General features: G+C 41.3%; 1 protein-coding gene across 4 annotated transcripts in view; it reads right to left on the bottom strand.

Annotated features, from left to right (window-relative positions):
• Positions 1 to 1,187: 1,187 nt before the first annotated feature.
• LOC110494688 (ras-related protein Rap-1A) overlaps positions 1,188 to 24,493 on the bottom strand; it is a 28,964-nt gene continuing 5,658 nt past the window's right edge. For 2 of the 4 annotated variants that reach the window (XM_021569977.3, XM_090206305.1), the window contains exons 2-8: positions 23,568 to 23,656; positions 22,935 to 23,003; positions 22,724 to 22,780; positions 22,383 to 22,523; positions 3,772 to 3,915; positions 3,525 to 3,648; positions 1,188 to 2,023 (exon numbers count right to left, since the gene is read on the bottom strand). In XM_021569977.3, coding sequence (XP_021425652.3) covers positions 3,559 to 3,648; positions 3,772 to 3,915; positions 22,383 to 22,523; positions 22,724 to 22,780; positions 22,935 to 23,003; positions 23,568 to 23,624 — 558 coding nt within the window. In that variant the 5' untranslated portion in view covers positions 23,625 to 23,656 and the 3' untranslated portion in view covers positions 1,188 to 2,023; positions 3,525 to 3,558. Of the gene's footprint in view, positions 2,024 to 3,516; positions 3,649 to 3,771; positions 3,916 to 22,382; positions 22,524 to 22,723; positions 22,781 to 22,934; positions 23,004 to 23,567; positions 23,657 to 24,493 lie in introns of all 4 variants that reach the window. The other 2 variants (XM_090206306.1, XM_090206307.1) reach the window with 1 other exon arrangement.

Genomic DNA, 24,493 nt, shown 5'->3' with positions numbered 1-24,493 from the left:
CCTGGCCCCTTAGTTCCAGTGAAGGGAAATCTTAACGCTACAGCAGACATTCTAGATGATTCTGTGCTTCCTACTTTATGGCAACAGTTTGGGGAAGGCCTTTCCTGATTCAGCATGACAACGCCACCATGCACAAAGCGAGGTCCATACAGAAATGGTTTGTCGAGAAGTGTGGAAGAAGTTGACTGCCTGCACAGAGCCCTGACCTCAACCCCATCAAACACCTTTGGGATGAATTAGAACACTGACTGCGAGCCAGGCCTGATCTCCCAACATCAGTGCCCGACCACACTAATGTTCGTGGCTGGATGGAAGCAAGTCCCTGCAGCAATGTTCCAACATCTGAGTAGAAAGCCTTCCCAGAAGAGTGGAGGCTCTTATAGCAGCAAAGGGGTGGGAACCAACTCCATTTTAATACTCATGAATTTGGAATGAGATGGTCGACGAGCAGTGTATGTGAAAATGGTGTGTTTCAATGTTTTGTAGTAAAAACAAGAGGAAGCTGTTTCCAATGACATCGGTGTGCATCTTATGATTTTAACCAGTTATGAGTAGACATTGCCTACTAATTGTTTAACAATGTCATTGGAAAGAAACACTTCTCCCTCCTTTTTTACTACAAACATAGAAACATGCCATTTTCACATGATGTTGGGCTGGTGCTGAAGATGAATATGAAGTTGAAAAATTGTACTTTTAAACAGTATTATTGCACACAGCGTGTCCATACAACTTATGTGACTTGTTAAGCAAATGTTTAGGCTTCCCATAAGAAATGGGTTGAATACTTATTGACTCAAGACAATTCAACTTTTCATTTTTAAATCATTTGTAAACATTTCAAAAAACAATCCCAGTGACAAATGTGGAAAAAGTCAAGGGTGTGAATACTTTTCTGAAGGCGCTAACAGGCCAATAACAGGCCCTTTTACACCCACAGTGGTGGTTGTTGCAGACAGGATTTGCCAAGCAAATTGGGGGAGCAATTAAGTGAGATTAAGCCATAAAGCTTTGCATTGAACTGCCACTGTGCAACTGTTTGCTGATCGTTGGAGGTGGAACAACATTCCACTTAGTTTGTACACATCTGATTTAACCCCGTGATTATCATAGAGTTGGTTTTACATGACACTGTATGATTATTAAGTCAGATGTGTTAAATCCACAAAATACAATGACCAAAATAATTATAATGTACTAAATTTAATAATCCATAAAAGCTGGAACATCATTTGACAAAAACACAAGAAGCATTATTAAAGTTGGTTTAGTATATATTTCAGCTTCAAGAGACAGAAATCAACCCCCCCCCCATATTTCTTCTATAAAATACCTTTTCTCAAGCATTATTATGCAAAAAATGTCATTAGAATATATTACGGGAACTATGAAATCCCAGTGACGGAGTATAAAATTAAGTCACAGAGATATTTGCAGAAGAGAAAGTCCATGGAGTTAAGAGAAACCAAAAAACATATGGTCCACCATTGACATGACTGGCACGAGGAAATGTGTGTATGGCTATACAAAAGTTGTTACTTCCACTTGAACGTTCTTACTGCACTTAATACCAGATGTGATCACACTGTCTGCAGATATTTATAATCACACAACTAAAGTCAACTTCCATGTCTTCAAATACGATATATTGCAAAGATGTAAAATACTGAAGTCTTTTTTTCCCTTCGTAGGTAATCGTTTTTAAACTCTCAAAAAAGGAGGAGGGGGCTCTCGGTTGGCCAGACCATTGACATTTCCATTTCAGAGACTTTCAGAGAGTTTATGGTGGTTCACCATGTGGGAAATGAAGATTGTCCTTCAAGGCTCACTGATGTCAGATCAGAGAAGTCTGAGTGAGATAGACACCAGTCTTCTCTCTCCTTGTGTCCTGCCTTGATATCTTGATACTAGCGAATCAGCAGGCGGCTGTTTGTGTCGTCACCGTTTATGGCTGATGGGGGAGGCGGGGCTGTCAGAATGCTGGCACGGTCCAATCAGGGCAACAGTTCTTCATTACAGCATTCTATAGGTGGAGAGAGGATTAATGGAAAACATACAACTTTCGATTTCATTCAAGGAAATGTCCTATACTATATCACCTAGCAAGGGATATTTATCTGCCCTATATAGATATGGGAATCACTGGTCACCTTAATAATGGAACACTAGTCACAATGATAAATGTTTACATACTGCTTTACTCATTTCATATGTATATACTTTATTCTATTCTACTATATTTGTCAATGCCACTCCCGACATTGCTCGTCCTAATATTTATATACTTCTTAATTCCATTATTTTACTTTTATATTTGTGTGTATTGTTAGATACTACAGTACTGTTGAAACTAGGAACACAAGCATTTCACTACACCAGCAATAAAATCAGCTAAGTGTGTGTGTGACCAATAAAATGTCATTTGATTTGAAGTGCTGCCCTCTCCTGGCCAGTTGGTGCAGTGCATATTTCTGCTTTTCATTCAAATCTAGTTTTACATGCGCCGAACACAACAGGTGTAGACTTTACAGTGAAATGCTTAGTTACCTGCCCTTTCCCAACAATGCAGAGTTAAAAAGTGAGAAAAAAGTGCTAAATAAAAAAAGGAAATAACAATAACAAGGCTATATAGTCCATTAGGCGTGGAGGCAAGGCAAGCTTGGTAAAGAAGCTGGGCTAGGTGTTAGTGAGTAGAGGGGCATGAAGACAACTGCCCTAAGCGTTCAGAACTGAAGGGACCAGAGAGGAACAGGAAATATGGCAGATGTTTCCCAAGCCCATCAGAGACATTACCATATTGCTCACTCCAATCCAATTCCACCAGACTTAAACACCTACGAGTAGGTATGGATAACTGTATTTTTATTATTTTTTCAGACCAGCCTGAGAGCTACGGGCCTGACACCGCCCTCCCAGCTCTGCTGTTCTACCCCAGCCTGGCAGCTCCTGTAGTCTGAACAGTGGGTCTGTAATCCCGTTAGTGCCAGTCCAGTGCTCTTGGCGGCGTGGCCGGCCGAGGACAGAGGGGACAGACACTGCCTGGGGGCTGCTGGACTGGCTGGGACCCCTCACTGTGGGACTGAACAACAGATGAAACACAGTCTACAGTTACTGTAGCATAGTCCCAGACCTTTCTGCTTTGACGGCTACCCTACAGACTGGATAAAGACTGAGCACTATGGACATGAGTATGTACAGTCATGTGGACACAGTCACACCAGGCTACCAGCAGATGTAGCCGTTTCCTTCCAGTTCTAATGACAGGGAGCAGTCAACTCCCCATGAATGCTCTCAGGCCATATCAACTCCATCAATGACAAGACAATTTACTGCCAGAGTTGTATTTGCAGCCATTCAAATAATAAAGCTTGTATAAACTACTGATCAAACAAATCCCAAATTGTGTGTCCGTATTGTGAGTTGAGAAGGGGTTTGTGCTCCTTCTACTAAGGCCGGAGGCCGAGCAGCAAGGCTAGAGGTGTACCAGTCAGGGTATTAGAGGAGCGTATTAGTTACCTACTCACCTGGCTCAGAGCTGCTGCAGGGTGGAGGGGACATTTAGAGCAGGACACAGTTTGATTTCTTTTTCGCTTTCTTCTTTTCCACAGGCGTTTTACTATTTATCTGTCTGACCAAGTCGTAGAAGATCTGCAGGGCAATACCATTGTTTAGTGCTTTGACACATTAAAAAGCCCAAACTAGCCGTATAAATCCAGTCTATAAGCATCATTATTTGAATCATTGGTCAGCAGTTTGATTATTAGTACTCACGTCGAGGACGTTGATCTTTGACTTTGCGGAGGACTCTAAAAAGGCACAGTGGTTCCACTGTCTGGCCAGGTTCTGACCCTGCTCCTTGCCCACCACCCGCTCATCCTCCAGGTCACACTTATTACCCACCAGGATCATAGGCACCTGGGAGAGGAGAGAACAGGGATGAGACAGAGACACAGAGAGAGAAGAGAACAGGGGATAACATTAAAATGTTACTGAAGCATTTCACTGGGACCAGATGAAAAACACATGGATGTGTGTGTGTGTGTGTGTGTGTGTGTGTGTGTGTGTGTGTGTGAGAGAGTGAGTGAGACCGAGAGGGAGTGTGTGAGAGAGAGAGACCGAGAGTGAGTGTGTGAGAGAGAGACCGAGAGAGAGAGAGACCGAGAGGGAGTGTGTGAGAGAGACCGAGAGAGAGAGTCTCTTTCAGACACATCCTGACAGTTTGTTCTGGCTGTCTAGGGAGGTAGGTAAAAGTGGAAACTATGACAACCCCGCAGGATAGAAATGCTGCTCCATAGAATGATACCATGGCAGGATGGATGGATGGATGGAAATAACGGTTTGGGTCTCAGTGCGTCCCTTTCAGATGATTAAGCATGGCACCTGTACTACCACTACTGTACCTCGTTTTCACCTCGCAAAGTCGGCATTTCCTTCTCAATTAACTTCTCAAAGTGTTGCCATACAGGACTTCACTGCTGTCGCTTGCCTTTCTCTGACATTTGTCCAACTGCTAATGACGATGATGTAGTAGTGGAGTCAACTCCAAAATAATGGATTCCTCGACTCCTTGCACGTCGACTCCCATTTGTGTGTCAAGATGACTCCTAATATTCAATATTTTTGGAATGGAGGAGACTGATTATGTTCTTTGAAGTACGGCAACTAAACACTTGCATCTTTCATAGCGAGCTAGTGAGGAACAGTATAGGCAGTTCGGCCACTAGGCAGGCAGACAAAAAGGCCTAGTGCACGGTTCTATCAGCAATCAAAGGCTGTACCTCACAATTCCTTGGCTTGGAATGTCTCGCAACTTCAGTAAAGCTGGGGCTGTCATCAATGAACAGTCTAGGATACTGAGATGAGGGAGATGCAACACTTGGCTGTCACACAGACACACACAGTATCTGCGCATGTGCACGGGTTCGATTCATGCTGTTCACAGCCTGGTAGCCAGGGCACCAAAACAGTGGAGAAGTTGAGCCTCGCGCTTTAATGCTCTTAGTTGTTTTGGAAACTGACCCACTGTTTACTTTCTGCATCTACGTAAAAAAATAATTATAATTGGTTAGGGGTTTTTCTTAACACTAAGAATCCCAATTTCGTTTAAACCTTCACACCTCTACTAGAAAGAGCAGCTCTGCGTAGAAGTTGCTATATATAAGCATAGGTCGAGGTTCAGTTTTTCCTTCCCAGATCCTAACTTTAAGCATTAGAGGAGCAGTTGTTGCAGGAATGCAAGAACAGCGTTTGGGGGCAACTTCACCCTACTCAGGGTGGTATAAAGTGCCCTCTCTCACAGGGCTGTAGGCCAGACGACAGGAAGCAGATGTTTGGACTTGCCCTATAGAGGTAGCGTTGAAGTTTCAAATCCAAACAAACCCTCAGACTGGGCTGTTGAGCGACGGTTTCCCTAGTCCGAGTGGAACCTAAGGTACGCATTTCCAGGCTAGCAAATGCCAGAGGGGGAGGAATGTAGCTGTAGAATGTCCCCAGTCAGCAGCAGAGACAGGCACTTTAAGCTGCCCGTGTCCAAGAGCCACACCGAGACGTACACATGGAGAAATCACAAGTCAGGCATGAGCCTACTGCTCCAGCTGAACAGACGAGGGCTTAGACAGCAGGAGTCACAAGATCTCTTGCATAAGTACAGTGCCTTGCGAAAGTATTCGGCCCCCTTGAACTTTGCGACCTTTTGCCACATTTCAGGCTTCAAACATAAAGATATAAAACTGTATTTGTTTGTGAAGAATCAACAACAAGTGGGACACAATCATGAAGTGGAACGACATTTATTGGATATTTCAAGCTTTTTTAACAAATCAAAAACTGAAAAATTGGGTGTGCAAAATTATTCAGCCCCCTTAAGTTAATACTTTGTAGCGCCACCTTTTACTGCGATTACAGCTGTAAGTCGCTTGGGGTATGTCTCTATCAGTTTTGCACATCGAGAGACTGAAATGTTTTCCCATTCCTACATGCAAAACAGCTCGAGCTCAGTGAGGTTGGATGGAGAGCATTTGTGAACAGCAGTTTTCAGTTCTTTCCACAGATTCTTGATTGGATTCAGGTCTGGACTTTGACTTGGCCATTCTAACACCTGGATATGTTTATTTTTGAACCATTCCATTGTAGATTTTGCTTTATGTTTTGGATCAGTGTCTTGTTGGAAGACAAATCTCCGTCCCAGTCTCAGGTCTTTTGCAGACTCCATCAGGTTTTCTTCCAGAATGGTCCTGTATTTGGCTCCATCCATCTTCACATCAATTTTAACCATCTTCCCTGTCCCTGCTGAAGAAAAGCAGGCCCAAACCATGATGCTGCCACCACCATGTTTGACAGTGGGGATGGTGTGTTCAGGGTGATGAGCTGTGTTGCTTTTACGCCAAACATAACATTTTGCATTGTTGCCAAAAAGTTCAATATTGGTTTCATCTGACCAGAGCACCTTCTTCCACATGTTTGGTGTGTCTCCCAGGTGGCTTGTGGCAAACTTTAAACAACACTTTTTATGGATATCTTTAAGAAATGGCTTTCTTCTTGCCACTCTTCCATAAAGGCCAGATTTGTGCAATATACGACAGTTCATCCAGAGTGATCATGGGCGTCTTGGCTGCATCTCTGATCAGTCTTCTCCTTGTATGAGCTGAAAGTTGAGGGACGGCCAGGTCTTGGTAGATTTGCAGTGGTCTGATACTCCTTCCATTTCAATATTATCGCTTGCACAGTGCTCCTTGGGATGTTTAAAGCTTGGGAAATCTTTTTGTATCCAAATCCGGCTTTAAACTTCTTCACAACAGTATCTCGGACCTGCCTGGTGTGTTCCTTGTTCTTCATGATGCTCTCTGCGCTTTTAACGGACCTCTGAGACTATCACAGTGCAGGTGCATTTATACGGAGACTTGATTACACACAGGTGGATTGTATTTATCATCATTAGTCATTTAGGTCAACATTGGATCATTCAGAGATCCTCACTGAACTTCTGGAGAGAGTTTGCTGCACTGAAAGTAAAGGGGCTGAATAATTTTGCACGCCCAATTGTTCAGTTTTTGATTTGTTAAAAAAGTTTGAAATATCCAATACATGTCGTTCCACTTCATGATTGTGTCCCACTTGTTGTTGATTCTTCACAAAAAAATACAGTTTTATATCTTTATGTTTGAAGCCTGAAATGTGGCAAAAGGTCGCAAAGTTCAAGGGGGCCGAATACTTTCGCAAGGCACTGTAAGTATTGTGACCAAAGGAAATACAAATGTAGTGGCCAGGTTTGCACTGGTCAATTATTTACTGATTAAAACACTGCAATTGCATTTTGATAAATCGTATGGTTACATTGTATCACATTTAGCCTTTAACAAATCCTACCAAGACTCGTCAAAGCTTATTATAGTGGGACATCTAAGCACCTATTTCAGAGCCTTGCTGTGTTCTGTTTTGTAGCTTGAGTCTTCTGTGGACAAAGTGTCTGCAATAGAGTATGGCTAGACCATGAGCCCTCAGTGTCTCCACATTCTCCAACCCTGTGGTAGTAAATGGTGTGTGGCATTCCCATCAAGCACTTGGAGCGGCACTGAACTCACTATGCCCAAACTCAACAGAGAGAGAGAGAAGAGAGAGAGAGAGAGAAAAGAGAGAGAGAGAAGAGAGAAAAGAGAGAGAAAAGAGAGAAAAGAGAGAGAAAGAGAAAAGAGAGAAAGAGAGAAGAGAGAGAAAGAGAGAGAGAGCGGAAAGAGGAGAGGGGAGAGGGGAGAGAGAGAAAAAACACAGAAAGCATTTCCGTTGGTCATGCATTCCTGCAAGTGGCAATGAAAGATTAAACAGTCTAAAAAGCATTAATGCAACTGAAAGCAATAAACAACATATCTGATAGAACGGCCTGAGGCATTAATATTAGTCAGAAACATTTATTGCGGTTTCCACCCCCCCCAAAAAGTCAAAATGACTACAGTGCAAATAGGATAATTTTGGTAATAAAGTCAGTCTCGTCCAAAACAGAGGTTTGTAAGTGGGACTTACTTGAGGGTTGGGTTTTGATTTCAACAATGCTCACTTTCCCACTAACACAGGATACACAACTCGATCCAATCCAACCACAGAACACACAGACAGTGAAACAGACTTGGTCCCAGTTTTCCGATGGAACTTAGGCTTGCAAAGGTTTTAACCATGCATCTTTCCTACAACGGCCGAAGATGTAACTTGCTTTTCCCAAAAGCTCAGGGAGAGAACTGTTGCTAAGTGCGTTGTTGGAGCATGTGTTGATACTAGGATCGGGGGGGGAAAAAAAGACAGCGCTTCTCTCGGATCAGCTTTCTCAATTCAAATCTTACCTTAACCTTAGAATTATTTTACAATACTGACGATGGATATATTACCACCAATATGGCTGCAAATATTGAGGCAGCTTATTCTAAAGCTTACCCAACCACAATGCAAGACATCACCGATTTGGCACGTCATTGCACACATCATGACAAATTACACAGTAGCGAAATAGAACTCAATTTACTGAACATGAAATGTATTTCAATTAGAATAAAATGGGCCTATAGCATACTGTAAACTCTTCATATTTTAATGCTGTCTAATCGGTTTTCAATTAGAATAAAATGGGCCTATAGCATACTGTAAACTCTTCATATTTTAATGCTGTCTAATCGGTTTTCAATTAGAATAAAATGGGCCTATAGCATACTGTAAACTCTTCATATTTTAATGCTGTCTAATCGGTTTTCAATTAGAATAAAATGGGCCTATAGCATACTGTAAACTCTTCATATTTTAATGCTGTCTAATCGGTTTTCAATTAGAATAAAATGGGCCTATAGCATACTGTAAACTCTTCATATTTTAATGCTGTCTAATCGGTTTTCAATTAGAATAAAATGGGCCTATAGCATACTGTAAACTCTTCATATTTTAATGCTGTCTAATCGGTTTTCAATTAGAATAAAATGGGCCTATAGCATACTGTAAACTCTTCATATTTTAATGCTGTCTAATCGGTTTTCAATTAGAATAAAATGGGCCTATAGCCTACTGTAAACTCTTCATATTTTAATGCTGTCTAATCGGTTTTCAATTAGAATAAAATGGGCCTATAGCATACTGTAAACTCTTCATATTTTAATGCTGTCTAATCGGTTTTCAATTAGAATAAAATGGGCCTATAGCATACTGTAAACTCTTCATATTTTAATGCTGTCTAATCGGTTTTCAATTAGAATAAAATGGGCCTATAGCCTACTGTAAACTCTTCATATTTTAATGCTGTCTAATCGGTTTTCAATTAGAATAAAATGGGCCTATAGCATACTGTAAACTCTTCATATTTTAATGCTGTCTAATCGGTTTTCAATTAGAATAAAATGGGCCTATAGCATACTGTAAACTCTTCATATTTTAATGCTGTCTAATCGGTTTTCAATTAGAATAAAATGGGCCTATAGCATACTGTAAACTCTTCATATTTTAATGCTGTCTAATCGGTTTTCAATTAGAATAAAATGGGCCTATAGCCTACTGTAAACTCTTCATATTTTAATGCTGTCTAATCGGTTTTCAATTAGAATAAAATGGGCCTATAGCCTACTGTAAACTCTTCATATATTAATGCTGTCTAATCGGTTTTCAATTAGAATAAAATGGGCCTATAGCATACTGTAAACTCTTCATATTTTAATGCTGTCTAATCGGTTTTCAATTAGAATAAAATGGGCCTATAGCCTACTGTAAACTCTTCATATTTTAATGCTGTCTAATCGGTTTTCAATTAGAATAAAATGGGCCTATAGCCTACTGTAAACTCTTCATATTTTAATGCTGTCTAATCGGTTTTCAATTAGAATAAAATGGGCCTATAGCATACTGTAAACTCTTCATATTTTAATGCTGTCTAATCGGTTTTCAATTAGAATAAAATGGGCCTATAGCATACTGTAAACTCTTCATATTTTAATGCTGTCTAATCGGTTTTCAATTAGAATAAAATGGGCCTATAGCATACTGTAAACTCTTCATATTTTAATGCTGTCTAATCGGTTTTCAATTAGAATAAAATGGGCCTATAGCATACTGTAAACTCTTCATATTTTAATGCTGTCTAATCGGTTTTCAATTAGAATAAAATGGGCCTATAGCATACTGTAAACTCTTCATATATTAATGCTGTCTAATCGGTTTTCAATTAGAATAAAATGGGCCTATAGCCTACTGTAAACTCTTCATATTTTAATGCTGTCTAATCGGTTTTCATTTAGAATAAAATGGGCCTATAGCATACTGTAAACTCTTCATATTTTAATGCTGTCTAATCGGTTTTCAATTAGAATAAAATGGGCCTATAGCATACTGTAAACTCTTCATATTTTAATGCTGTCTAATCGGTTTTCAATTAGAATAAAATGGGCCTATAGCATACTGTAAACTCTTCATATTTTAATGCTGTCTAATCGGTTTTCAATTAGAATAAAATGGGCCTATAGCATACTGTAAACTCTTCATATTTTAATGCTGTCTAATCGGTTTTCATTTGAAGCTTCTTTTTTTGCCCTAAGAAAGTATTCACACCCCTTTATCCACATCTTGTTTTGTTACAGACGGAATTTAAACAGGTATTACAGATTTGTTTTGTCACGAACTAAACACAATACTCATTAATGTCAACACGGAACAATGTTTTTCAAAACGTACAAATTAATTAAAAATGAAAAGCTGATATGTCTTGAGTAAATAAGTATTCAACCCCTTTATTATGGCATGTCTAAATAAGTTCAGGAGTAAAAATGTGCTGAACAAGTAACATAAGTTGTATGGACTCACTGTATGCAATAATAGTGTTTAACATTATTTTTAAATGACTACCTTCCCTTCTACTCCACACAATCTGTAAGGTCCCTTAGTCGAGAAGTGCATTTCAAACACAGATTCAACCACAAAGACCAAGACCAAGTGGGACACAATCATGAAGTGGAACGACATTTATTGGATATTTCAAGCTTTTTTAACAAATCAAAAACTGAAAAATTGGGTGTGCAAAATTATTCAGCCCCCTTAAGTTAATACTTTGTAGCGCCACCTTTTACTGCGATTACAGCTGTAAGTCGCTTGGGGTATGTCTCTATCAGTTTTGCACATCGAGAGACTGAAATGTTTTCCCATTCCTACATGCAAAACAGCTCGAGCTCAGTGAGGTTGGATGGAGAGCATTTGTGAACAGCAGTTTTCAGTTCTTTCCACAGATTCTTGATTGGATTCAGGTCTGGACTTTGACTTGGCCATTCTAACACCTGGATATGTTTATTTTTGAACCATTCCATTGTAGATTTTGCTTTATGTTTTGGATCAGTGTCTTGTTGGAAGACAAATCTCCGTCCCAGTCTCAGGTCTTTTGCAGACTCCATCAGGTTTTCTTCCAGAATGGTCCTGTATTTGGCTCCATCCATCTTCACATCAATTTTAACCATCTTCCCTGTCCCTGCTGAAGAAAAGCAGGCCCAAACCATGATGCTGCCACCACCATGTTTGACAGTGGGGATGGTGTGTTCAGGGTGATGAGCTGTGTTGCTTTTACGCCAAACATAACATTTTGCATTGTTGCCAAAAAGTTCAATATTGGTTTCATCTGACCAGAGCACCTTCTTCCACATGTTTGGTGTGTCTCCCAGGTGGCTTGTGGCAAACTTTAAACAACACTTTTTATGGATATCTTTAAGAAATGGCTTTCTTCTTGCCACTCTTCCATAAAGGCCAGATTTGTGCAATATACGACAGTTCATCCAGAGTGATCATGGGCGTCTTGGCTGCATCTCTGATCAGTCTTCTCCTTGTATGAGCTGAAAGTTGAGGGACGGCCAGGTCTTGGTAGATTTGCAGTGGTCTGATACTCCTTCCATTTCAATATTATCGCTTGCACAGTGCTCCTTGGGATGTTTAAAGCTTGGGAAATCTTTTTGTATCCAAATCCGGCTTTAAACTTCTTCACAACAGTATCTCGGACCTGCCTGGTGTGTTCCTTGTTCTTCATGATGCTCTCTGCGCTTTTAACGGACCTCTGAGACTATCACAGTGCAGGTGCATTTATACGGAGACTTGATTACACACAGGTGGATTGTATTTATCATCATTAGTCATTTAGGTCAACATTGGATCATTCAGAGATCCTCACTGAACTTCTGGAGAGAGTTTGCTGCACTGAAAGTAAAGGGGCTGAATAATTTTGCACGCCCAATTGTTCAGTTTTTGATTTGTTAAAAAAGTTTGAAATATCCAATACATGTCGTTCCACTTCATGATTGTGTCCCACTTGTTGTTGATTCTTCACAAAAAAATACAGTTTTATATCTTTATGTTTGAAGCCTGAAATGTGGCAAAAGGTCGCAAAGTTCAAGGGGGCCGAATACTTTCGCAAGGCACTGTAAGTATTGTGACCAAAGGAAATACAAATGTAGTGGCCAGGTTTGCACTGGTCAATTATTTACTGATTAAAACACTGCAATTGCATTTTGATAAATCGTATGGTTACATTGTATCACATTTAGCCTTTAACAAATCCTACCAAGACTCGTCAAAGCTTATTATAGTGGGACATCTAAGCACCTATTTCAGAGCCTTGCTGTGTTCTGTTTTGTAGCTTGAGTCTTCTGTGGACAAAGTGTCTGCAATAGAGTATGGCTAGACCATGAGCCCTCAGTGTCTCCACATTCTCCAACCCTGTGGTAGTAAATGGTGTGTGGCATTCCCATCAAGCACTTGGAGCGGCACTGAACTCACTATGCCCAAACTCAACAGAGAGAGAGAGAAGAGAGAGAGAGAGAGAAAAGAGAGAGAGAGAAGAGAGAAAAGAGAGAGAAAAGAGAGAAAAGAGAGAGAAAGAGAAAAGAGAGAAAGAGAGAAGAGAGAGAAAGAGAGAGAGAGCGGAAAGAGGAGAGGGGAGAGGGGAGAGAGAGAAAAAACACAGAAAGCATTTCCGTTGGTCATGCATTCCTGCAAGTGGCAATGAAAGATTAAACAGTCTAAAAAGCATTAATGCAACTGAAAGCAATAAACAACATATCTGATAGAACGGCCTGAGGCATTAATATTAGTCAGAAACATTTATTGCGGTTTCCACCCCCCCCAAAAAGTCAAAATGACTACAGTGCAAATAGGATAATTTTGGTAATAAAGTCAGTCTCGTCCAAAACAGAGGTTTGTAAGTGGGACTTACTTGAGGGTTGGGTTTTGATTTCAACAATGCTCACTTTCCCACTAACACAGGATACACAACTCGATCCAATCCAACCACAGAACACACAGACAGTGAAACAGACTTGGTCCCAGTTTTCCGATGGAACTTAGGCTTGCAAAGGTTTTAACCATGCATCTTTCCTACAACGGCCGAAGATGTAACTTGCTTTTCCCAAAAGCTCAGGGAGAGAACTGTTGCTAAGTGCGTTGTTGGAGCATGTGTTGATACTAGGATCGGGGGGGGAAAAAAAGACAGCGCTTCTCTCGGATCAGCTTTCTCAATTCAAATCTTACCTTAACCTTAGAATTATTTTACAATACTGACGATGGATATATTACCACCAATATGGCTGCAAATATTGAGGCAGCTTATTCTAAAGCTTACCCAACCACAATGCAAGACATCACCGATTTGGCACGTCATTGCACACATCATGACAAATTACACAGTAGCGAAATAGAACTCAATTTACTGAACATGAAATGTATTTCAATTAGAATAAAATGGGCCTATAGCATACTGTAAACTCTTCATATTTTAATGCTGTCTAATCGGTTTTCAATTAGAATAAAATGGGCCTATAGCATACTGTAAACTCTTCATATTTTAATGCTGTCTAATCGGTTTTCAATTAGAATAAAATGGGCCTATAGCATACTGTAAACTCTTCATATTTTAATGCTGTCTAATCGGTTTTCAATTAGAATAAAATGGGCCTATAGCATACTGTAAACTCTTCATATTTTAATGCTGTCTAATCGGTTTTCAATTAGAATAAAATGGGCCTATAGCATACTGTAAACTCTTCATATTTTAATGCTGTCTAATCGGTTTTCAATTAGAATAAAATGGGCCTATAGCATACTGTAAACTCTTCATATTTTAATGCTGTCTAATCGGTTTTCAATTAGAATAAAATGGGCCTATAGCATACTGTAAACTCTTCATATTTTAATGCTGTCTAATCGGTTTTCAATTAGAATAAAATGGGCCTATAGCCTACTGTAAACTCTTCATATTTTAATGCTGTCTAATCGGTTTTCAATTAGAATAAAATGGGCCTATAGCATACTGTAAACTCTTCATATTTTAATGCTGTCTAATCGGTTTTCAATTAGAATAAAATGGGCCTATAGCATACTGTAAACTCTTCATATTTTAATGCTGTCTAATCGGTTTTCAATTAGAATAAAATGGGCCTATAGCCTACTGTAAACTCTTCATATTTTAATGCTGTCTAATCGGTTTTCAATTAGAATAAAATGGGCCTATAGCATACTGTAAACTCTTCATATTTTAATGCTGTCTAATCGGTTTTCAATTAGAATAAAATGGGCCTATAGCATACTGTAAACTCTTCATATTTTAATGCTGTCTAATCGGTTTTCAATTAGAATAAAATGGGCCTATAGCATACTGTAAACTCTTCATATTTTAATGCTGTCTAATCGGTTTTCAATTAGAATAAAATGGGCCTATAGCCTACTGTAAACTCTTCATATTTTAATGCTGTCTAATCGGTTTTCAATTAGAATAAAATGGGCCTATAGCCTACTGTAAACTCTTCATATTTTAATGCTGTCTAATCGGTTTTCAATTAGAATAAAATGGGCCTATAGCATACTGTAAACTCTTCATATTTTAATGCTGTCTAATCGGTTTTCAATTAGAATAAAATGGGCCTATAGCATACTGTAAACTCTTCATATTTTAATGCTGTCTAATCGGTTTTCAATTAGAATAAAATGGGCCTATAGCCTACTGTAAACTCTTCATATTTTAATGCTGTCTAATCGGTTTTCAATTAGAATAAAATGGGCCTATAGCATACTGTAAACTCTTCATATTTTAATGCTGTCTAATCGGTTTTCAATTAGAATAAAATGGGCCTATAGCATACTGTAAACTCTTCATATTTTAATGCTGTCTAATCGGTTTTCAATTAGAATAAAATGGGCCTATAGCATACTGTAAACTCTTCATATTTTAATGCTGTCTAATCGGTTTTCAATTAGAATAAAATGGGCCTATAGCCTACTGTAAACTCTTCATATTTTAATGCTGTCTAATCGGTTTTCAATTAGAATAAAATGGGCCTATAGCCTACTGTAAACTCTTCATATATTAATGCTGTCTAATCGGTTTTCAATTAGAATAAAATGGGCCTATAGCATACTGTAAACTCTTCATATTTTAATGCTGTCTAATCGGTTTTCAATTAGAATAAAATGGGCCTATAGCCTACTGTAAACTCTTCATATTTTAATGCTGTCTAATCGGTTTTCAATTAGAATAAAATGGGCCTATAGCCTACTGTAAACTCTTCATATTTTAATGCTGTCTAATCGGTTTTCAATTAGAATAAAATGGGCCTATAGCATACTGTAAACTCTTCATATTTTAATGCTGTCTAATCGGTTTTCAATTAGAATAAAATGGGCCTATAGCATACTGTAAACTCTTCATATTTTAATGCTGTCTAATCGGTTTTCAATTAGAATAAAATGGGCCTATAGCATACTGTAAACTCTTCATATTTTAATGCTGTCTAATCGGTTTTCAATTAGAATAAAATGGGCCTATAGCATACTGTAAACTCTTCATATTTTAATGCTGTCTAATCGGTTTTCAATTAGAATAAAATGGGCCTATAGCATACTGTAAACTCTTCATATATTAATGCTGTCTAATCGGTTTTCAATTAGAATAAAATGGGCCTATAGCCTACTGTAAACTCTTCATATTTTAATGCTGTCTAATCGGTTTTCATTTAGAATAAAATGGGCCTATAGCATACTGTAAACTCTTCATATTTTAATGCTGTCTAATCGGTTTTCAATTAGAATAAAATGGGCCTATAGCATACTGTAAACTCTTCATATTTTAATGCTGTCTAATCGGTTTTCAATTAGAATAAAATGGGCCTATAGCATACTGTAAACTCTTCATATTTTAATGCTGTCTAATCGGTTTTCAATTAGAATAAAATGGGCCTATAGCATACTGTAAACTCTTCATATTTTAATGCTGTCTAATCGGTTTTCATTTGAAGCTTCTTTTTTTGCCCTAAGAAAGTATTCACACCCCTTTATCCACATCTTGTTTTGTTACAGACGGAATTTAAACAGGTATTACAGATTTGTTTTGTCACGAACTAAACACAATACTCATTAATGTCAACACGGAACAATGTTTTTCAAAACGTACAAATTAATTAAAAATGAAAAGCTGATATGTCTTGAGTAAATAAGTATTCAACCCCTTTATTATGGCATGTCTAAATAAGTTCAGGAGTAAAAATGTGCTGAACAAGTAACATAAGTTGTATGGACTCACTGTATGCAATAATAGTGTTTAACATTATTTTTAAATGACTACCTTCCCTTCTACTCCACACAATCTGTAAGGTCCCTTAGTCGAGAAGTGCATTTCAAACACAGATTCAACCACAAAGACCAGGGAGGATTTCCAATGCCTCGTAAAGAAGGGCACCTATTGGTAGATGGGAAAATGAAAAAAGCAGACATTGAATATCCCTTTGAGCATAGTGAAGTTATTAATTACTTTGGATGGTGTATCAATACACCCAGTAACTACAAAGACACAGGTGTCCTTCCTACGTCAGTTGCCGGAGAGGAAGGAAACCGCACAGGTGACTTTAAAACAGTTACAATTTAATGACTGTGATAGGAGAAAACTGAAGATGGATCAACATTGTAGTGACTCCAAAATACTAACCTAATTGACAGATTGAAAAGCAGGAAGCCTATACAAAATATTCCAAAACACACATCCAGTTTGCAACAACACATTAAAGTAATACTGCTAAAAATGTGGCAAAGCAATTCACTTTTTGTCCTAATACAAAGTGTTGTTTGGGGCAAATCCAATATAACATTACTGAGTACCACGCTGCATCACGTTATGTGTATGCTTGTAATCATTAGTGACTGGGGAGTTTCTCAGGATAAAACAAAACAGAATGCTGCTAAGCACAGGCAAAATTCTAGAGCAAAACATGGTTCTATTTGCATTTCATCAGACACAGATTAATTCACCTTTCAGCGGGACAATAACTTGAAACACAAGGCCAAATCTACATGAGTTGCATACCAAAAAGACAGTGAATGTTCCTGAGAGGCCGAGTTACAGTTTTGACTTAACCATTTTCAGGCCTGGCTGTATTTGTCTGGCAATGATCAACACCAAATTTGACAGAACTTTAAGAATTTTTAAAATACTAATGGGAGGCGTGGAAAAGTCTTAGAGACTTACCCAGAAAAATGGCTGTGATCACTGTCAAAAGGTGCTTCTACAAAGTATTGAGTGAATCAGAGCTGTGAATACCTACAATACCGTTCGAAAGGTTGGGGTCACTTACAGATTTCCTTGTTTTTGAAAGAAAAGCAAATATGTCTATTAACATAACAGCAAATTGACCAAAAATACAATGTAGACATTGTTAATGTTGTAAATGACTATTGTAGCTAGAAACGACTCATTATTAGGCCCACTTTCAGCAACCATCACTCCTGTGTTCCAATGGTATGTTGTGTTAGCTAATCCAAATTCATCATTTCAAAAGGCTAATTGATCATTAGAAAACATGTTCAATTATGTTAGCACAGCTGAAAACTGTTGTGCTAATTAAAGAAACAATATAACTGGCCTCCATTAGGCTAGTTGAGTATCTGGAGCATCAGCATTTGTGGGTTAGATTACAGGCTCAAAATGGCCAGAAACAAAGACATTCTTCTGAAACACGCCTATTCTTGTTCTGAGAATTGAAGGCTATTCCATGCGAGAAATTGCCAAGAAACTGAAGACCCTGTACAATGCTGTGTACTACTCCCTTCACAGAACAATGCAAAATGCTCTAACCAGAATATAAAGAGTGGGAGGCCTGGTGCAAAACTGAGCAAGAGGACAAGTACATTATAGTGTCTAGTTTGAGAAACAGACACCACACAAGTCCTCAACTGGCAGATTCATTAAATAGTACCCGCAAAACACCCGTCTCAACGTCAACAGTGAAGAGGAGACTCCGGGATGCTGACCTTCAAGGTAAAGTTGCAAAGAAAAAGACATCTCAGACTGACTACAAAGTTGACTATTGGCCAACTTCATTCTGAAGTTATAGGAGGTCATAGAGATGGATAAACAATGGGATTCCATGTTTAACAGAGATCTCCTGTGTATAAAGTGACGCACAAGGGCAAAAAAAGCATCTAATGACACCTATGAAATCAAATTGGTCACATGGTTAGCAGATGTTATGCGAGTGTAGCGAAATGCTTGTGCTTCTAGTTCCGACAGTGCATTAATATCTAACATTTAATCTAACAATTCCCCAACAACTATCTAATACTCACATCTAAAACGGGTGAATGAGAATATGTACATGTAAGCATATGGATGGGCGATGGCCGAGCGGCATAGGCAAGGTGCAACAGATGGTATAAAAAGTCGGAAGTTTACATAAACTAATTTTATTGACTCCAACCTAAGTGTTTCTTCAACCTACCACAAATGTCTTGTTAACAAACTATAGTTTTGGCAAGTTGGTTAGGACATTTACTTTGTGCATGACAAGTAATTTTTCCAACAATTGTTTACAGATAGATTATTTCCCTGTATCACAATTCCAGTGGGTCAGATTCAGCCTTGACCTGAATCCTAAAGAAAATGTGTGGGCAGAACTGAAAAAAGTGTGTGCGATCAAGGAGGCCTACAAACCTGACTCAGTTACACCAGCTCTGTCTGGAGGAATGGGCCAAAATTCACCCAACTTATTGTGGGAAGCTTGTGGAAGGCTACCCGAAACGTTTTCCACAAGTTAAACAATTTAAAGGCAATGCTACCAAATACTAATTGAGTGTATGCTGTTGCGCCTTCTTCACCACACCGACTGTGTTAGTGGACCATTTCAGTTTGTCTGTGATGTGTAAACGAGGAAATTAAAACTTTCCACTTTCTCCACTGCTGTCCCTTCGATGTGGATATAGGGATGCTCACTTTGCTGTTTCCTGAAGTCCACGATCATCTCCTATGTTTTGTTGATGTTGAGTGAGAGGTTGTTTTTCTGACACCACACTCCAAATGCCCTCACCTCCTCCCTGAAGGCTGTCTCGTCGTTGTTGGTAATCAAGCCTACTACTGTTGTATCGTCTACAAACGTGATGGAGTTGGAGGTGTGCATGGCCACGCAGTCGTGGGTGAACAGGGAGTACAGGAGGGAGCTGAGCACGCACCCTTGTGCGGCCCCAGTGTTGAGGGTCAGCAAAGTGGAGATGTTGTTTACTACCGTCAGTGTAGACAATGAACAGCATTCTACATAGGTATTCCTCTTGTCCAGATGGGATAGGGCAGTGTAATGGCGATTGCGTCAGGTCGTCTTTGAGGACACGGCTAGGGATGCCGTCTGGGCCAACAGCCTTGCGAGGGTTAACACGTTTAAAATGTTTTACTCACGTCCGCCATGGAGATGGGGGGGGGGGGTCCTTGTTAGCAGGCCGCGACAGTGGCACAGCATTATCCTCAAAGCGGGCAAGAACGTGTTTAGTTTGCCTGGAAGCGTGACGTCGGTGTCCGTGACGTGGTTGGATTTATTTTTGTAGTCCATCATTTCCAGTAGACCCTGTCACATGCATCTTGTAGAATGTAGCTGTTCTACAAGTGGTCTGAAGCAGGTGATTACGAGCGTTTTCAAGTACAACGTTAAAGAGCGACTGCCTTTAAAAACACACAAATCCCTTTAAAAAATGCCTATGTGGCATCGATACAAGTCAGAAACAGCTATTTGTGTAAATGTTGACTACAAAATGTAAATAGGACATTTGGTCATAAAGCCAGTCTCATCTAAAACTGAGTTTGGAACATCTATGCGTCACAACGGGTAAATGAAGGTTGGGTTTTGATTTGACGATGTCCATTTGTCGAACAGCTGCTGTGAGAGCTCTCAATTCAGTAGCATAGACAGTGAGACAGACCTGCCCAGCTGCTCCGACTGTTTACATAAGACAACATGTCACACATTTTTTTACTTGAGAAACACAGCGCCAAACACCTCAGTTAGATATAAAATTGTACAACTAAAACAGTAAACTTCCAGGGGGGAAACAAAGTATGACCCAACAATAGAAGACTCCTACAGAAAGGTATGTGTCCCGTAAGGGACGCGTCAAAAACATGTGGTGTTGTGCTTTTTCTTCCAGGGGGGAAACAAAGCCTCGGGCCAGACCACAAGGAACAGCAAGTCAGGGGGGAAACAAAGCCTTGGGCCAGACCACAAGGAACAGCAAGCCAGGGGGGAAACAAAGCCTTGGGCCAGACCACAAGGAACAGCAAGTCAGGGGGGAAACAAAGCCTCGGGCCAGACCACAAGGAACAGCAAGTCAGGGGGGAAACAAAGCCTTGGGCCAGACCACAAGGAACAGCAAGTCAGGGGGGAAACAAAGCCTTGGGCCAGACCACAAGGAACAGCAAGTCAGGGGGGAAACAAAGCCTTGGGCCAGACCACAAGGAACAGCAAGCCAGGGGGGAAACAAAGCCTTGGGCCAGACCACAAGGAACAGCAAGTCAGGGGGGAAACAAAGCCTTGGGCCAGACCACAAGGAACAGCAAGCCAGGGGGGACACAAAGCCTCGGGCCAGACCACACGGAACAGCAAGCCAGGGGGGAAACAAAGTCTCGGGCCAGACCACACGGAACAGCAAGCCAGGGGGGAAACAAAGCCTCGGGCCAGACCACACGGAACAGCAAGCCAGGGGGGAAACAAAGCCTCGGGCCAGACCACACGGAACAGCAAGCCAGGGGGGAAACAAAGCCTCGGGCCAGACCACACGCAACAACAAGCCAGGGGGGAAACAAAGCCTTGGGCCAGACCACAAGGAACAGCAAGTCAGGGGGGAAACAAAGCCTCGGGCCAGACCACAAGGAACAGCAAGTCAGGGGGGAAACAAAGCCTTGGGCCAGACCACAAGGAACAGCAAGTCAGGGGGGAAACAAAGCCTTGGGCCAGACCACAAGGAACAGCAAGTCAGGGGGGAAACAAAGCCTTGGGCCAGACCACAAGGAACAGCAAGCCAGGGGGGAAACAAAGCCTTGGGCCAGACCACAAGGAACAGCAAGTCAGGGGGGAAACAAAGCCTTGGGCCAGACCACAAGGAACAGCAAGCCAGGGGGGACACAAAGCCTCGGGCCAGACCACACGGAACAGCAAGCCAGGGGGGAAACAAAGTCTCGGGCCAGACCACACGGAACAGCAAGCCAGGGGGGAAACAAAGCCTCGGGCCAGACCACACGGAACAGCAAGCCAGGGGGGAAACAAAGCCTCGGGCCAGACCACACGGAACAGCAAGCCAGGGGGGAAACAAAGCCTTGGGCCAGACCACACGGAACAGCAAGCCAGGGGGGAAACAAAGCCTCGGGCCAGACCACACGCAACAACAAGCCAGGGGGGAAACAAAGCCTTGGGCCAGACCACACGCAACAACAAGCCAGGGGGGAAACAAAGCCTCGGGCCAGACCACACGCAACAGCAAGACAGGGGGAAACAAAGCCTTGGGCCAGACCACACGGAACAGCAAGACAGGGGGAAACAAAGCCTTGGGCCAGACCACACGGAACAGCAAGACAGGGGGGAAACAAAGAGCAAAAGGCGATGAAAAGAGTCAATCACAACAAAGTCCAGGGGCCCTATTGGCACACACAAAGAAAGTTTAGTCCCGCCCCCAGAGAGAGAGGGAACAGGAAAGAGAGAGCTAGAGAGGAAAGGGATTCTACAGATCACCAAAAAAGGTAATCCTCCTCCTGAGAGAGTATCTGTCGAGGCCAGTTCTCTCACTATGCTACTCCAAACACAAGGAGGTAATACCAAGACATGGGACTGTGGTTAATGTGGAGGGGTTGCAATAATAATTGTATTATATTTCCTTTTCTCATTCTTGCTGTATGAGCTCAGTTGTGATTACACCGCAAAGACTAGTTCATGGGAAAATGTTATATCGTGCTGTGGCAACTATACTGGTTGGTTTTAACTAGCGGCAGGAGTTTTTACTGATCATGTGGCCTGATTAGGAATAAAGCTGGGTCCTAGTTATAAACCAAGGGGGACACTGGGTGATATGCTACATCATCTCCTGTAGATACTCACATCTTCGGTGTCCTTGACTCTCAAGATCTGTTCCCTCAGGTCCTGCAGGTCGTTGAACGTGGACTGTGCTGTGATGGAGTATACCAGGGCAAAGCCCTGACCGTTCTTCATGTACAGATCTCTCATGGCAGTGAACTGCTCCTGTAGGACGGACAGACACACCATAAGCTCCGCTCTGTCATTACAGTTCAACACGTCTCTTATCCTCCTCAAAGCCTCTTCATTTCACCATAAGTGATCCCCTTCTATAAATGTATTTAGCAGCTGCTGATAATTTTATCTAGTCTTGGTAGTTCTGAGAAATTATTAATAAAAACACAGACTGAGAAACATTCACTTACTGTGCCGGCTGTGTCAAGGATTTCAAGCATGCACTGCTGTCCATCTACCTCCACTTGCTGCAGAGGAGAAGAAAATACAATATTAGAGGAAGGTACAGAGGAAGGTACAGAGGAAGGTACAGAGGAAGGTACAGATGAAGGTACAGAGGAAGGTACAGAGGAAGAAAAAGCACAACACATGTTTTTGACGCGTCCCTTAAGGGACACATACCTTTCTGTAGGAGTCTTCTATTGTTGGGTCATACTTTTCCACAAAGATTCCCTGCACAAACTGGACTGTCTGTAAGAGAGGACACGGGCCACAACAAGTCAGATCAACAAATCACAACCCATCACTAGCACAGGAATATGCAATCATGATGCTGTGGACCTTCAGGCCTGGCTTGTGCTTTTATTTATTTAACCAGGCAAGTCAGTTAAGAACAAATTCTTATTTACAATGACGGCCTGCCCCCGGCCAAACCCGGACGGCGCTGGGCCAATTGTGCGCCGCCCTATGGGACTCCCAATCATGGCCGGATGTCGTACAGCCTAGATTTGAACCAAGGACTGTTGTGACGCCTCTTGCACTGAGATGCAGTGCCTTAGACCTCTGCGCCACTCGGGAGCTAGTTGTGCTAGTTGGTACACAAATAAAAGACAGACAGCTGGACTGAGCAGACAGACAGCTTTATGCTGTCACCCAGACTCACATCTGTTTAGCTATAGCACACAGTGGGTTTTCAAAGGACCATCGAGTTTAGTCTGCTTTATGCTTTCTTTTTTACCAAGGAAAATCTGGTATCGTCGTATCGCGGCAACAGTAGCAGGAACAGAGTGGTCGGGGCCAGAGTAAAATACTCACCAGAGCGGACTTGCCCACGCCTCCCGAGCCTAGCACCACTAGCTTGTATTCACGCATGGCAGGATCTCTTCACGGGACAGCCCAACAGTCTGCACAGACAAGAGAAAGAGACAAAGTTTTTTTTTTAAGTAACAAGAGTTTTCCCAGTAAGAGCGTAGTCATTCCCGAATTTAGCATGGTTGGGACAAGTAGCAACGTAACAAAGGGAACACCCATTAGTGGAGCTCCAGGGCGGAGATGGTGAGGAGTATATGACCCCAGATGACCCCACCCTTTAGCTAACACAAACCAGCTGTGGGTGTGAATGGATATGCTTGGGTTTTTAGGCCGCCTGCTACAATGACACAACCATCTGGCCGTTATGCATGCAGGCAGCACACCCTGTAAGATTCAGTTTATGAATACAGTAACTGAAATCCATTGCTGTACGTCACATGGGCTTGACAACTGGGTCTATATGCAGGCCTATCTTTCTGCTAAAGTAAAGCGAAGAGGCTAGCTGGCAAAATCTGTTGGCAGATAGCCTAGTGGTTAGAGAGTTGGGCCAGTAACTGAAGGTTTGCTAGTTCGAATCCCGAGCCGACAAGGTGAAAAATCTTTAGTTCTGCCCTTTAGCAAGGCAGTTAACTGCCCACAACAGCAGCTCCCCGGGCATCCAACGTGACAGCCCCTGCACCTCTCCAATTCAGAGGGGTTGGGTTAAAAGCGAAAGTAAAGTTTCGGTTGGGCCTTGTATGCATGCAAGATGATAATAATAAATGTATACCTATTTATTGTCAATGTAGAACCACAATACCGCCCAACACTGCTCCTCGTGTCGTCCTTTTGACAGCACAAGCCCTCTAGGGCTAAACACTGAGGGGAGGGAAGCTCCTTGACCTTCAGCTCCCGACACCAGACAGTCTCATTGGATATGAGACCAATCA

The sequence above is a fragment of the Oncorhynchus mykiss genome, chromosome 17 (assembly GCF_057628025.1).
Source record: "Oncorhynchus mykiss isolate SJ-2025 chromosome 17, ASM5762802v1, whole genome shotgun sequence".
NCBI lineage: Eukaryota > Metazoa > Chordata > Actinopteri > Salmoniformes > Salmonidae > Oncorhynchus > Oncorhynchus mykiss.
Note: the sequence above shows the minus strand (reverse complement) of the source record. Positions and strands in the feature narration are given on the sequence as shown.